The 15,717-nt window shown below is 41.4% G+C and overlaps 1 protein-coding gene across 1 annotated transcript in view; it reads right to left on the bottom strand.

Moving 5' to 3' along the window:
- The window catches only part of THSD7B (thrombospondin type 1 domain containing 7B), a 685,311-nt gene that overhangs the window by 204,798 nt on the left and 464,796 nt on the right, over positions 1 to 15,717 (bottom strand). Inside the window, exon 14 of the mRNA XM_025197580.1 lies at positions 9,091 to 9,354. Within this exon, the coding sequence (XP_025053365.1) occupies positions 9,091 to 9,354 (264 nt within the window). The remainder of the gene's footprint in view (positions 1 to 9,090; positions 9,355 to 15,717) is intronic.

Below are 15,717 nucleotides of genomic sequence, written 5' to 3'. Positions count from 1 at the left end.
CCCCTTTTTAGTGGCCACATTGCCCCAAGCACTAAATAAAAGAGGGGTAGTGGAAAAGTTCCAAAATACATCTGAATCTGAGGGCCAGTCCAAGCAGGGCCTAACCCCAGTTATTCATCATCATTGTCATTATGTTTCTCCCAACAAGTGACTAAAGAAGAAGTCAAATGGCACCAGTAATTCGTATTCTGGGCTCCCCACCACAAAAAACTTCTATATCCAGGTACAATAATGTGGCTTCAGCCATACTGTATTACAAAACATGCCTTCATAGACATTAGAGCTGTAAGGGACCTCGCAAGATCATTGAATCCAGCCCCCTGCCCAAGTGGCAAGAAGTCAGCTGGAGTCAAATGATCCCAGCAAGATAAGCATCCAAGTGCTTCTTAAAAGTGTCCAGAGTAGATGCTTGGACCACTTCTAGAGGGAGTCTATTCCCAGCTCTGTGGACTCAGATGGTAAAGAAATTTGGTTTTATGTCCAGCCTAAACTGGTCTTCCCAGAGTTTGTGATAGTTAGACCTAGTCTTCTCTTGGGGTGCCTTGGTTGACAGACTCTCCCAGTTCCTGATGTACACTCCTATATACTTATAGGCTGCCACCAAGTCCCCCCCCGAGCCTTCAATTCTCCAGGCTGAAGAGTCCCATACCTCTCGGCCTTTCCTCATAAGGCCTGTACTCTTATCCTCTAATCATGCGCATGGCTCTCCTCTGGAATTTCCCAAGCTTCTCCACATCGTTTTTAAAGTGCAGAGCCCAGAACTGGATGCAGTATTCCAGCTGTGGCCTCACCAAGGCCAAGTAAAGCCTATACTCAATGTGACCACACTTCCCTATAATTTGGAAATTATATCAACCTCTGCTGCTTTGTCCAGGTGATGCATCACCTGTTCAGAGAAGGAAATGAGGTTGGTCAGGCAAGACCTACCCACAACAAAGCCATGTTGGCTGTCTTTCAGAATGTTTCATTCCTTTAGGCTACTGTTAATGGTTTCTTTAATGATTTTTTTCCAATATCTTACAAGGGATTGAGGTCAAACTGATAGGCCTGTAGTTCTCTGGATCTTCCTTCCTCCCTTTGTTGAAGATAGGCACCACATTAGTCTTATTCCAATCTTACAGAACCTCTCCTAAGTGCCACAAGTTCTCTAATATCCTCGCCATTGGCTATACTATGATGTCAGCCATTTCCTTTAGCACTCTTGGGTGCATTCCATCTGGACCAGCTGATTTGTGGATGCCCAGCCTCTCAAGGTGTTTCCTCAGGAGATCTTTGCCAATGATGGGCGTGTGATGTGGCAATCCTGTGTCTGGTTTGGCAGGGTGATCCCCTTGGGCTGGTGGAACATGACAACAAAGTAATCATTAAGGAGATTAGCTTTTTCCTGGGTATCGGTTGCCTGATTTCGTTTACAAGAGTCCAATGTTGCCCTTGTTTTTCAACTGACTATCCATGTATCTGAAGAAGGACTTTTTGTTGTCTTTGATTCCCATAGCCAGCTTGAGTTGGGTTTTGGCCTTGGCATTCCTAGTTTGCTCCCTACAGGTGTGGGCCAGTGCTGAATACTCCTCCTTGGTGATGTTACCTGACTTCAGGTTGCCCTCTCCATCTCCTTCCCACAGTGCTTAAGTAGTGTGTTATTAGGTGTGCTTATAAATGTGTCCATCTCTTCTTCCATGTTTTTTAATCTGTTGTACGCCAGGGGTGCTCAACCTCTGGCCCATGGGTCATATCCAACCTGCAGCACTGTACCATCCAGCACATAGGGCTCCCCTCATGTCCAAAAATTTGGCTGGAGGAGAGTGATGGCACCACAAATCTTCAGACCTGTGGGGATCCCTCGGCCCTTCACACTAGATCCGGTACCTGATTCTAGTGTTTAGGGCTGGGAGGGGATGGTGTTCAGCCCCCAACACCCAAACCCAGAGTGCAGGGCTTGAGATGGGGGTGGTGATAGGCCCCTGGGATCCAATCCCAGGAGGAGGTTCCAATAACAGGCCGCCAGGGCCTGATTAGGCCTGTAGATGGGCCCCACACCGCTCATCTGGCTCATGGGACCAAAAGGTTGAGCATCACTGTTGTAGGCAATGGTGCCTACTCTACAGCCTCTTTATTAAGTATACAATCAGTCCATGTTATTAGAATGTTATGTGGACACCTGCATTAAAATATGAAACAGAAGTACTTCAGGATTCTGTCCAATCTAAGAGACCACTCAAGATGTTGCTCCCAAAAGTCTTCATTTTTGTGTTCTAGCAAATCATGCTGAACTTCCATAGACCTAGTTTTTCCAAAACAGGACATGCTTTACCCATTCTGGACTTTACGTTGTAGATACAGTCACTGGTGTCCTGAATTATGTTAATTTATTCAAATTTAAGTCCACATTTTAGCCTGGGGGTACAGTGGGAGACAAAGACCACAGCCTGGGATCAGTTAACATGCTGGTTCTATCAGAAGAGAGGGTGGATCATAACACTACTGCCCAGTTTTCAGCTAATAAAGTTGCGCCTTAAATCCCTCCATTTATCTTGTAGTTAGGTTAGAGTAATGGACCACTCTGAGAAGCAAGGGTTTTTCTGTGTTTTCCATTTATTATGTCATTCATTCACGTGAATGTTCTGGCCATCATAGTTTTAGAAAAGCCAGGTCGGTATAATAGATACAGTTGCAGAAACACATGATCTATGTAAGAGACAGGTGAAATCAACATGGTTTCCAACATCAGTTCTGGTTGTACATGGAGTTATGAAGTGCTGCCTTAACAAGAATAGCAGGGATCTTGAAAAGTATAATTTACCAATTCATTAAAATGCCTTACTCTGAAATACGAAAAACTAGACCAAAGGGTATCAAAAGGTATCATTTTGGAACCAGGAGTTCTAGTTTTTTGTATATCTTCTTGTCTCAGACCAACACGGCTACCAAGTATGCTCCTTACTCTGAAATGGTATTCCAGTTTAAGCCTAACATAATTTATTAATAATGAGACAGTAAAACGTAAAGGAAACAGCATTCTATCTTATTAAGTTGTGTTAATAAGAGACCAAAGCATTTATTTAGACTCCTTCACATTGTTGGAAGATGGTACATTAATGTTACACTATTTTTTAAACTAATAATGTTATTGTGGGTTATGCAACTGGGCATGTTGCAGAAAGATTCTTCTTGCTGTAGTTTAACACACAAATCAGTGCAATCGACTTAATAATAAATTGACTTGCTCCAAGACTATTTCAAGACACCCCTTCTATGCTGAGCAGCAATTTCTGTGCCAGAGTTCCACTTAAGATCCTGCAAAGACGACATTATGTCAAACTAACAAGAATACAGAAAATGTAAAGGCCATCTAAGGCTAAAAATAAACAACAAGAAGAGATAAGGATGGAAGCCTCAAAACTGGTGAATAGTCAAGCACAGGAAAACAATTTTTCTGGCAAATAAACTCTTCAATTTTCATAGGCTTATATGGAAAGGAAAGCTCTGGTATAAAGACTTACATTTAGAGATATGAAACAGCAGTGCACTGTGACTGAATGTAGCAGCAGAGAGGATGTCGCTCATGTTGCTACTTTACATATTTTTTTTCTTACTCTGTTAGAAGTAGAACGGGCATCCATGTGTATTAATGCCTCAAGAGAATCTTATCTTGTTTTAGACCAGATTCTTTGATAGCCAGCTTGACCCATTTAGAAATAAAGATTTTTGGTGCTTTGTTACTTTTGAATCTGTTGCCAGATAAAACACACAGAACAGCAGTGTCCAAATGGTTGCATTGTGATGCAAGTGACACTTGATTATCATTCTGGCATCAAGAAAAAGAAAACTGTAGTTACATTTTCTTAAGCTAGTAGATTTTGAACAGTGAAGGAAATTATTTATATGCAATATAAATGAACTTGGAGCACAATTTTGAAAGTTGTGTATAATACTATGTATTCAAACAAAAGAATGGAGAAAATGCTCTTTAATAGACAACTCCAAATTCACATCTCCAATAGCAGGCACAGCTGTAATTAAGAATGTCACTTTGCACTCAAGGAAATACACGTCCTTCAAATGCCTGAGAGTGGTTCCAAAGAAGGGCGCAGACAAGGTTTCAGAGCTAAATTTGGAACCCATTTGGCTATTAAATATCACTGTTGGTCAAAAGTGATAAAAGCTCTGAAGATTTGCATCAACTGAATCTATGAGGCTAGAACAGATCCTTCCTGTATCTAAAAATGGTGTTGTGGTGGGCATGCCATCCAGAATCACTCTTTCTAGGGCCGGTGAACCAATTGGCAGAAAGTACCTTTAATGGTACAGAAGACAAAACTTTGGTGACATCCTCCACCTCAACAAAATATTTTTATTGAAAAGTTTTCTTTTTTCCCTGACAAATATATGTAGTTCTGAATCTTTTGTGTCTGAGTGCATGCAAATGCGTGGATATTTTAAATTGTAGTGATAATAGACTATGTTAGATTATATGTACTGCACTTTAATTTTCATGTGTCCAAGGATACACAAGATAGCGTTGGCACTGTTGTATTTAATTTTAAAAATACAGTGTATGCGGAACATGGTGGAAGTTGGTCTGAAGCAGCAAAGCCGTGTTTCATTTTTAAAACACACTGCAGAAAGACAGCTATTTCCCTGAACTTTCATGGAAGATGAGATGTGCTGAGGACTTCAGCAATATAGGAGCAAGAGGTGGGGCAAAGGAAATTTTGGAATTCTGAAACGCATTTGCAGAACTTTTCAAAATAAATCTGTTTAAAAAAAATCAAAAGAATGATCCATAAGATATTTGGTCAAAAGTGATAGAATTCCAGAAAAAAGAATCTGTTTTTTGAGGAAACTGCTTTTTCTGTTTAAAAATAATGACAAACTTGGTATATAGATAAGGCTGATAGATGATGTCTCACTTTCATGATAGGTTGGCCAGGATTCTTTAATGTACCAATTAAAGGGAAAGACTCATTGATCTATATAACAAGCATTTTGCAGACAGAGTACAAAAGATTGCTTATTATAGGCTACCTGCAGAAGTCCCACAAATCTTCTAAAAGATCTTTCTCCTTTAAGTCAGAAAGCTGTTAACAGCACCCTGCCTTACAACTTGAAACAAAATGATTTTAGGAAATACTGGAATGACAGAATTTGTTCCTTGGCCAGTATGGTTTACCTGCAACTTAAGGAATTGAATATTGAAAGTCAGGAAATACAGGGATTCAAACTGTAACTTGCTTCAGGCTTGCTTATAGATGTAGGTTGAGTTAAGGCTAACCTTTATAATCTTTGCTGAACTGTAAAAACTGAGTCAACAGATAAAAGCCTGTAACAAGGTAAGGCTAGCTAAACAGAACTTGACAGAGTTGTTATATGGTGACTCAGACTCACAAAATTATAAGTGGAAAACAAGTGTAACAAAGCAAGGACAGAAAAAGAAAAGAAGACAACAACAAACAGCTGTTCAGGAAGTGCAGTACTGATAAAGCATGCTACAAGAGGGCAAAGTCAGGAAACACAAAGAAGGAAAAAGAAGTCAAGAGACCTAGGAGAGATAAGCAGAGGCTGATGTACAGATAACACTAATATACTAGACACAATACTATAGGATAGATTCAGCGCTTGTATATAACAGTAATTGGCACTTCATTAACAGGACTGCTTAATTAGATATAAAGATAGGGAACTGTCAAAGGGTCACCAGTGCAAATATAACAAATAGAGCTGAAGGAATAACTTATCTAGTGGATTTTAGCATTTCAGCATGTTTTTATAATTTGACCTGTTCCATGAATGTTGAACAGAATTCTGCTAGTTATTTATGAGACTATTTTTCTATCAGTCATTCAATACTTTATTCAAAAATACATTTTTGCATTGCCAGATATAATGTCTGACAATATACTAAAAGTAAGTATTGGTCAAGCCTTACTCAAACAATTTGAAAAGGAGACAGAAGTTTAAATTCCTGCTACCTGTCTTTAAAGGAGGTTCACAGTGAGGGGATGGCTTCAGAGATGATGCACGTAACCGTCCCTTCACCTTCACCACCAGGTGCAAGAACCATCTGGAAAACTGAGTGCCCTAGAGAGTATAGGAAACACTCATGTGGCATCAGATTTTCCATTCCATTAAGCTAAGGCAAGCTAAGGAAGTATGGATGGGATGAATGGACAGTAAGGTGGATAGAAAAGTTGCAGGAGCATCGGGCTCAGAGGGTAGTAATTGATGGGTCAGTGTCTAGTTGGCAATCGGTATCAAGTGGAATGCCCCTGGGGTCAGTCCTGGGGCCGGTTTTGTTCAATATCTTCATCAACAACCTGGAAGATGGCATAGCAAACTCAGCAAGTTTGTAGATGACATCACGCTGGGGGGAGTGGTAGATGTACTGGAGGGTAGGGCTAGGATTCAGATTGATGTAGACAAATTGGAGGATTGGACTAAAAGGACTCTCATGAAGTTCAACAAGGACAAGTACAAAGTCCTGAACTTAGGGTGGAACAATCCCATGCACTGGGACAGGCTGGGAGCTGAGTGGCTGGGCAGGAGCTCTGCAGAAAAGGACCTGGGGGTTACAGTGGACAATAAGCTGAATAAGAGCCTGAAGTGTGCCCTTGTTGCCAAGAAGGCTAACAGCATACTGGGCTGCATTGGTAGGTATGGTGCCAGTTGGTCAATGAAAGTGATTATTTCTCTCTATTCAGCACTAGTGAGGCTATATCTGGAGTACCGTGTCCAGTTTTGGGCCCCCCACTACAAAAGGATGTGGGCAAACTGGAGAGAGTTCAAGGAAGGGCAACAAAAATGGTGAGGGGGCTGGGGGACATGACTTATGAGGACAGACTGAGGGAACTGGGCTTATTTAGTCAAGAGATGAGGAGACTGAGGTGGGATTTAACAGCAGCCTTCAACTACCTGAAGCTGGGTTTGAAAGAGGATGGAGCTAGACTGTTCCCAGTGGTGGCAGATAATAGAACAAATAGCAATGGTCTAAAGTTGCAGCAAGGGAAATTTAGGTTAAATATTGGGAAGAATTTTCTCTCTAGGTGGGTAGTAAAACACTGGAACAGGTTACCAAGAGAAGTGGTGGAATATCCATCCTTGGAGGTTTTTAACCCTGGCTAAACAAAGCTTTGGCTGGGATGATCTAGTTGGGGATGGTCCTGCTTTGAGCAGGGGGTTGGACTAGATGACCTCCTGAGGTCCCTTCCAGCCGTAATTTTCCATGATTCTAAGGCTGTTTTAACACAATACATACATTTTTGACTGGCATGGCCAGATATAGATGATGGAAATATCATTCAGACCAGCTGTTCTTCCAGTGCCAAATATAAGAAGCAGGAGGCATTCCAAGGTTCTTACGGAGGTAGATAGTCAATGGGAGAAGGCCTGGTGGATTCGAGCTGTCCTATACTTGATCAGAACCATTATAGTGTCCTTTAGGAAAGTTATGCCAGTGGAGGACATTAAAACAGGCTTCCCAATGTTCTCATTTCTGTTGGGGCAAGAAGCAGAAGCTCTGGAAGCCACATATAGTTTCAGACCCTCTCTCTCTACTAATCTGGGACTTACAGCCATGACATTTCCATGTAAATATAACTAATAGTAAGCATAGCTCAAAACAGATGAGACTATTGAGAGAAACCCCAAACATATAATTCCTTCTTTTAATAATTACACAAACCTTGGATTTCTCAAAAAAGAATAACTCATTACACAGACAAATCCATCTAAAGTACCAGCTGCTCCTGTTTTTGAAGGGAAAAAAAAGTTTTGTGAAAGGAGAAAAGTGCAACATTTCTCTACCATATAGCATAGGGATATAATCAATTGTTATCTGAAAGCCTTAAAAAGTCCACCCCATTGTTAGAAATCAAACCTTGGAAAGCAGCTTTATGAATCTGTGCAGCCAACTAGAACAGTAATAAACAGCTGAATGAAGAATTTTCACTAGGATTAAATCACTTCATTAACTCTGTCTCTTACCACAAAAATAATCAACCTGCTCACTGAAAAGGCCTTCCTCAATGCAGCCTCACCTACCCTTTCTTGTAAAAGGTTCTCTCTCTTATTCTTGATACTTCATTTCTCCCACCCCAACACCTAGCTCAGTCCTGATTTTAATTCATGGTACCTCATCTAACAAACCTAAAAGATCATTTGTTTTGATTTTCTTTTTAAAAATCAAATGTTTCCTGTACTACTTCCTACCTCTCCATTCATCAGTATTGTTTCCACATTCATCTTCATTTAAATTGTGCTGTGTTCTCTCTCTTTCCTTTTTTGGATCCAAACTGTTCCCTTTGTACATACCACTATCACAGTAACAGTCACTACCATAACAAAGATATCAAAATCTGCAGCTTACAATAACTATTGCTGTGTTGGCTTTTCTCCTCCGACCTGAAGACAAATATCTTGAATTTGAAAGCTTGTTTAATTCTCCCAACTATGGAGTTGGTTCCACAAAAAATATCACCCCCAAAAACCCTTGTCTCTTGCATAATTCCTGGACCATCACAGTTACATCACTCTAATACTACCATAATGTTTTAAAAGAAGTATAAAAGAAATCTTTCCCTGCATTGTGACTTTCCTCATGTTCACAATAGAACACATTTCTATCCAATCTTAATTACAAATGCCTGTAAGGTGGGGATTTATAATAGAAATAAAACAGATCCTTGTACTGAAGTAGTAACAAAGGACACCTATACATATGCCCAACGCCAGCTCTGAGATCGAATGAGCTTTAGTTAAAGCACCTCCGCTGCCATTTTGAAGCATGGGATGAGAAATACATGAGACACCATGGACACTTTAATTAGAGCGGCTCCCAAGAGTCTCCCCCCAGAGCACATGTAAAGATGCTCAAAGGTCATAGGCACTGTACAATCAAAGCTGCAGAAAGCTGTTGAAAGTGTACTCACATAGTTGGAAAGCAGATTCACATTCAGCATTTATGGGAGCTTTATAAAAGTTGTTACAGCCCAGTAAGTAAGAGTGTACTTGGGTACCAGAGGGTGAATTGCTCACTAGATGAGCAGAGAATATCAGGGTCATTTACATGCATTGTACACTTCTTTATCTTCTTACCAGAACTGCTGCAGTAAGACGGCTCCACAAGTCTGCCGGTCTTATCATAACAGGCAATTGCACGGAGTCGTATACCTTCTCCACATTCTTTGGGGTCTCCATAGAATCTTATTCCTAATTGAGGCTCTGTTTTATCCCCTGCAATAATGCAATCTGACCAATTTCCATAGGGCTGGGAAGAAAACGTTTCACAGGGGCATGCTTCCATTTCAACTTGAGGATAAACTTCTGTATTCTGGCATTTGTCTCGCTTTCTGCTTCTCCCTGTTCCAACCAGAGAAATATGCTTGTTAGCTTAACATCTGCTGCTTTTGATAACAACACACCATATTATTTATACTTGCAGGAATTCAGTACATTAAAACCAAGACAATCTGGATGTTAATACACAAGAATGTTTCAAAAGCACCTATTAGTTGTTGCCAGTGCTTTGGAGTACAAAGACAATGTAGCTATCTCCAGGGGCAACCGTGGAACTTAAAGGAACTTAGAAATATTGCTCTGTGGGATAGGGTAGCAAGCAATATGAAAAGACTTACTGCAGTAATTGTATGGCTAGAAAATTCTTTGTAATTTCATGTAATATCATTTTCCTTAATTATCTGATGAAAACAAATTGATTGTTTTGCCTCTGTTCCCCTTACAATCAATGGTTGCTAGGGAAACCTACAAAAGGGTCTAAGTTAGCTGTAACTCTTTCTTTGAGGCTACTTTACAAACCAGTTAAATATGCGCCCTGCACACAGACTGTGCTTTGAAGAAAAGAGGAAAGATAATCTTTGGTAAATTATTTGAGTCTGGAATGTATTTCATTGGTACCAGATTAGGTGTTCCTGGCTTGTTTCCCTTAACAGATTTTTAAGGCATGTTGTTTAAGCATCTCTCAGTAGCTTAAGGCAGACAATGCGTCTATTGGTCTTTAAAACACAGTACTTCATTGGAAGGAAGTGGGGCGATACCACAACTGGACTCTTCAGAGACTTGTTTCTAAAGGACCTGCCTCCCCCTGCTCCACATGCAGGATGCAGGTACTATCATTTTGTTTTGTGTTTTTAAGGGCAGAACGGGACTCCTTTTCTATGATGCATTCTGAACTCTCAGGAGGCCAAGAAAGTTACTCCAAACTTTGAAAAGGTAACATTTAGGGTTATTATATCTGGCTATTCTGGAGCAAGATAACATCACGAAGCCTGACCAGAGGATTATGGTCAACTCCTAGATAGCGGCATAATTGACTGGAAGAGAAGGATCTCTGGGTCACCTTTTACAATCTGCAGACATAGCAGGCACTCAAGATACGGTTCCAATATCTCTTAAGCACTCTGAAAATACGTTTTGGTAAGCAGTCATTTAGCTACAATGCCAATGGACATGTTTTCACTCTTATATTGCACACAAACAAAATATATATACCAAACAATTCACATAATCAGTTTTCTAGTCCTTTACCCATGAAAGCAATGGGAGTTTTTCACTTAATCCAGTGACAGCTGGATCAGTCACATCTGATTTTACTCTCTATGAATCAACTCCTCACACATTTCCATAGAGAAATGCATTATATTACAAGATCTCAATATTGTCATGCTCCAAGCTCTAATTCCTTCACTATTTGTCTTTCAAAAGTTTAGGGAATTTTTTGCTCCAGAAAGTGTAAAAATTTGCAAACAAACAGAAATAAATCTGAAGGAAATTATTTCCATCCTTTTTCCAGACATAACTGCAATGAATATAGAGATAGGAGTAAGAAAATAGGCCAGAAATTGATTAAGTACACTATCCTAGAAGACAAAAAAGTTACAACATTGGGTGCCTGTGAAAATCAATTATCTTGCAATATTTAGTTGAAAAATTAAATCATTTAAATTGTTAAAATGCACAGTATAACGGTCTTTTTGGAACACATCCAGTTCTAACATTTGAAAGTACAACTCTGCTGATTTTAGTCAAGCCCCATAGTGTAGATGAAAAGGAGAGTGTGCCCTTATAATAGTTTGCAAGCCCCCTAGTGGCATCAACTGTGTTCTATATTTTGAAAAATTGCCAGAAACCAACAGACGCTTTGCAAGTTTATATGGTATATAGGGAGTAAACTTGGTAATCTGGGACTCATCTATATATGTGTATCTTCTAAATATTGTACTCCTTATATAAACAGCATGACATGATGTGAAAGCATTAAGGATGCTGAGTTCATATTTACATGATGCCTTTGATTCCACAAGACCCTGCCATCCTCTACAAGTGGAGTCTACTTCAGTGGATGCACTCCAGATAAAGAGTTGCAGATCAAGGACTTACCATCTTCCAATAAATGGTTATAGAATTAAGAGATTTTTATAATTCCCACAGACCATTTTAAAAACAGCTTTCAGTAATACTGTATTTTAAATTTTCTTCAAAGACCCAAAGGCTTTAATTAAAGAAGATACTTTTTTTCAAATGGAATATTTTGTGCACTAGTAAAACTATTTAGTAAACCACATTAAGTAAAACTCTATTTACCTACGTATGCATTTTGCCAACACCACAGTGCATATTTTACTGCATTCAGAATAAACTGAAATTAATTCACATTTCCCAATCTCAGCCTAAAAATTTGGTGATTACATAAGCCTTTGACCCAAAATATTTTTTTCCAACTAGGATTTTGTTTATTGCTGATCCTCCATTAATGGCTAATGTCATATAGATACAGTGTACAATTTACACAGCAAATATACACAGCATGATATGCTAGAATTCCAGATCCTGAGACAAGGAAAGCATGAGATCAAGAAAATTAGGATGCTAGATTTCAAAAAGGCAGATTTTATCCAACTCTTGGAGCTAATAGGCATGGTGTCATAGGAGGACAGATTGAAGGATAAAGATGTCCATGAGGGCTGAGAGCTTCTAAGGGATACAGTATTGGAGGCCCAACAAGAAACATGGCATGACATGATGGAAGCACAAGAATGGCAAGAGATCAATATGGCTGCACATGGAGCTTCTAAAATACCTCCAATGCAAAAGGAAAGCATACAGGCAATGAAAGAGTGGGCAGGATACCAAGGACACATACCAGAAAATAGCAAGAACCCACAGGGACAAAATCAGGAAGGCAGAGATAAAGGACAAGCTGCACCTAGCAAAGGAGGTTAAGGACAACAAGAAAAAGTTCTGTAAGTGTGTTGGTCAGAAAAGAAGGACCAAGGAAACTGTGAGTCCTCTGTTAACAAGCCAGAGGGAACTCCTAACTCAAGATACAAAGAAGGCAGAGCTAATCAACAATTACTTTGCCTCAGTCTTCTCCAGAAAATTAAGCAGACAAATACCTAATCGGGATTATCTGGATAAGGAAGGGTGCAAGCTGAGGGAGAAGATAACAAAAGAGAGAGTAAGATAGCTTTCGTTGGGTCTAAATGAATTCAAGTCAGCAGGGCCAGATGAGCTTCACCACAGAGGAGATCTCAGAGCGCTTGGCAATGATATTCATGAAGTTGTGGGAGACGGGCCAGGTACCAAAGGACAGCTGTGTTCCCCAGCTTGTTGTCAGCTGTGACCTTGCTTGGGGTGCAATCCATCCTACCTTCCAGATCATTAATGAAGATATTGAACAAAAGCAGCCACAGGACCAACCTTTGGGGCACTCCACTTCATACTAGCTGCGAGCTAGACCTCGAGCCATTGATCACGACCTGTTGAGCCCAACGATCTAGTCAGCTTTCTATCCACCTTACAGTCCATTCATCCAACTCATACTTACTCAGCTTGCTGGCAAGAATGCTATGGGAGACGTATCAAAAGCCTTGCTAAAGTCAAGGTATATCACATCCACTGCTTTCCCCATATCCACAGAGCCAGCTCTCATCATAGAAGGCAACCAGGTTGATCAGGCATGACTTGCCCTTAGTGAATTCATGCTGACTTTTCCTGATCACTTTCATCTCCTCCAGGTGCCTAGAAATGGATTCCTTGGGGATCTGCTCCATGATTTTTCTTACTGATCTGTAATTCCCTGGATCCTCCTTCTTCACTTTCTTAAAGATAGACACTATATTTGCCCTTTTCCAATCATCTGGAACCTTCCCCAGTCACCATGAGTTTTCCAAGATAATGGCCAGCGGCTCTGCAATCACATCAGCCAACTCCCTCAGCACCCTCGAAAGCATTGCATCTGGCCCCATGGACCCGTACACAACCAGCTTTTCTAAATAGTCCCTAACCTGTTCTTTCACCACTGAGGGCTGATCACCTTCTCCCCAAACTGTGTTGCACAGTGCAGTAGTCTGGGAGCTGAACTTTCCTGTGAAGACTGAGGTAAAGAAGGTATTGAACACTTCCCACCAAGCCTTTGGCAATCACATCAGTTCCTTGACTGTGCAAGGACTTCCAATTCTTCCCAGGCTCCAAGCGCTCTTGTACAGACACCTGAGATAACTAGTTGATTGCCCTACTTTCTCAGGAAGAATGAGGAGGTCACCCTTGTTGTCCTATCCTCCTTGTGCTTCCTTCAGCTTTCCTGTTTCCCCACTTACCTCAGGGCTTTGGTCTCCATCCCTCAGTGAATCTAGTTTAAAATCCTCCTCACTAGGTTAACGAGCCAGTCTGCAAAGATGCTCTTCCCTCTCTTCATCAGGTCAATCCCATCTCTTCCTAGCAATCTTTTTTGGAACAGCATCCCATGGTCAAAGAAGCCAAATCCCTGCTGGCAACCCCACCCGTGCAGCCATGCATTGATCTGCAGGATGTGTCCACTCCTGCCAGGGCCCTTCCCCTTGACCAGAAGGATTGAGGAGAACACCACATGTGCCCCTGTCCCCTTCACCCTTGCACCCTGAGCCTTGTAGTCACTCTTGATCTGTTCAGGGTCACCTCTGGCAGTATCATGGGTGCCCACATTGATGAGCAGTATGGGGTAGTAGTCAGAGGGCTGGATGAGTCTCAGTAATCCTTCTATGACATCTCAGATCCAGGCTCCAGGCAAGCAGCAGACCTCCCAGAACAACAGCTCAGGCCAGCAGATGGATCTCTCCATCCCCTGCAGAAGGGAGTTTCCAACCACCACCACCCATCGCATCCTCTTTGTGGCAGTGGTCTCAATCCTCCCCAACTTGAGAATTTCTGGCCTGGCCTCTTTCACCAGTAGAATTCGCTCCTCCTCCTCCACTGCTAGCACTCCATATTTCTGTTCTCCAGGCAAACCATTGCAGGTCAGGATGACAACATCCTTTTGCTCCCAGAGATTACAAGCTTCCAGCTTCCACCTTCCTGGGAGTCTGTGCCCTCTTTCTTTTCTAGCACCACCTCTGGCAGTCCTTCCTCCACAGCACCAAATTAGGACCTGGGTAGAAGCCTAGATGTTGTGTGGTCCTGCCTGGACAGACACCGCACAAGTGGAAGCAAAGGAAGAGCAGTAAGTAGATGGCTCTGGGATTGCAAAGTTCTCCAGCCTCTGTCTGGGACTTCTAATCTGCTGCCTCTCACATCCTGCCTCTCTTTCCAAGCAGAGCTTCCCTAGCAAACTCCTCTGTAACTGGCCTGTTTGCTGTTTCTTGATCGAATTCAGAAGGATCTCAACAGACTGGGAAGCTGGGCTACAGCTAATAGGATGAAATTCAATGCAGACAAATGCAAGGTGCTACACCTCAGGAGGAATAATCAAAAACACAAATATAAAATGAATAACATCTGGCTGGATGGCAACAGTATGCAAAAGGATTTGTAGTCTTGGTAGAGCACAGACTCAATGAGTCTGTAATGTGAGGCAACAAATGACCTTTTGTAGTTTTAGGATGCATCAACAGAAGATATGGAAGGTGCTAGTGCCTCTCTATTCAGCACTGGTTAGGCCTCATTTGGAGTATTATGTGCTATTCTGGACTCTATATTTTAAAAAAGAAATAGAGAAGTTAGAGAGGGTCCAGGCAGGCAACAAAGATGATAAAGGGCTTGGAAAGCAAGTCATGAGAGGCAAGGTTGAAGGAGCTAAACATATTCAGCTTGAGGAAAAGGCACGTAAGGGGGGACATGATAGCAGTCTTCCAGTACTTGAAAGGTTACCATAAAGAAGAGAGGAAGCACCTTTTGTCTCTTGTTGCAGAGAGGAGGATGCAGACCAATGGCCTGAAGTTGCAGCAGAGTAAATTTAGATTGGATATCCAGAAAAAAAACTTCTTCACTGTAAGAATAGTGAGACAGTGGAAAAGACTGCCTTGGGAATTTATAAACTCTCTGTCACTGGAGGTGTTCAAGAAGAGGTTGGACAGTCACTGGCTAGGGATTATCTAGGTGTAGCTATACCTATTTTCTACCATGGGAATTTCCCATGCTTCTGAGCTTTGGTGTTGCTCCCACGCTCCACCCCCTTCCCTTTTTTCTGCTATATGTGTCAAGGGGTTTTTTTAGTCTCCTCAGAGGCATTGGGTGATGGCTACAGCTAAGGCTGGGGACTTCAGCTGGGGTATACCGATTCTCTTCTAGGAGCAAAGCCTGCCTAGATGTTCAGGGTCAGATCAATCACCATATTTGGGCTTAGAAAGGAATTTTACCCCGTGGTCAAACTGAAACGGATTGTGGGGGATCTTGCCTTCCCCTGGGGGTTGGGGAGTATATATTGACAACATTTTATAGAGGCAGTTTCCT

The sequence above is a fragment of the Alligator sinensis genome, unplaced genomic scaffold (genome assembly GCF_000455745.1).
Source record: "Alligator sinensis unplaced genomic scaffold, ASM45574v1 scaffold277_1, whole genome shotgun sequence".
Lineage (NCBI taxonomy): Eukaryota > Metazoa > Chordata > Crocodylia > Alligatoridae > Alligator > Alligator sinensis.
This window is presented reverse-complemented; position numbering and strand designations above follow the sequence as displayed.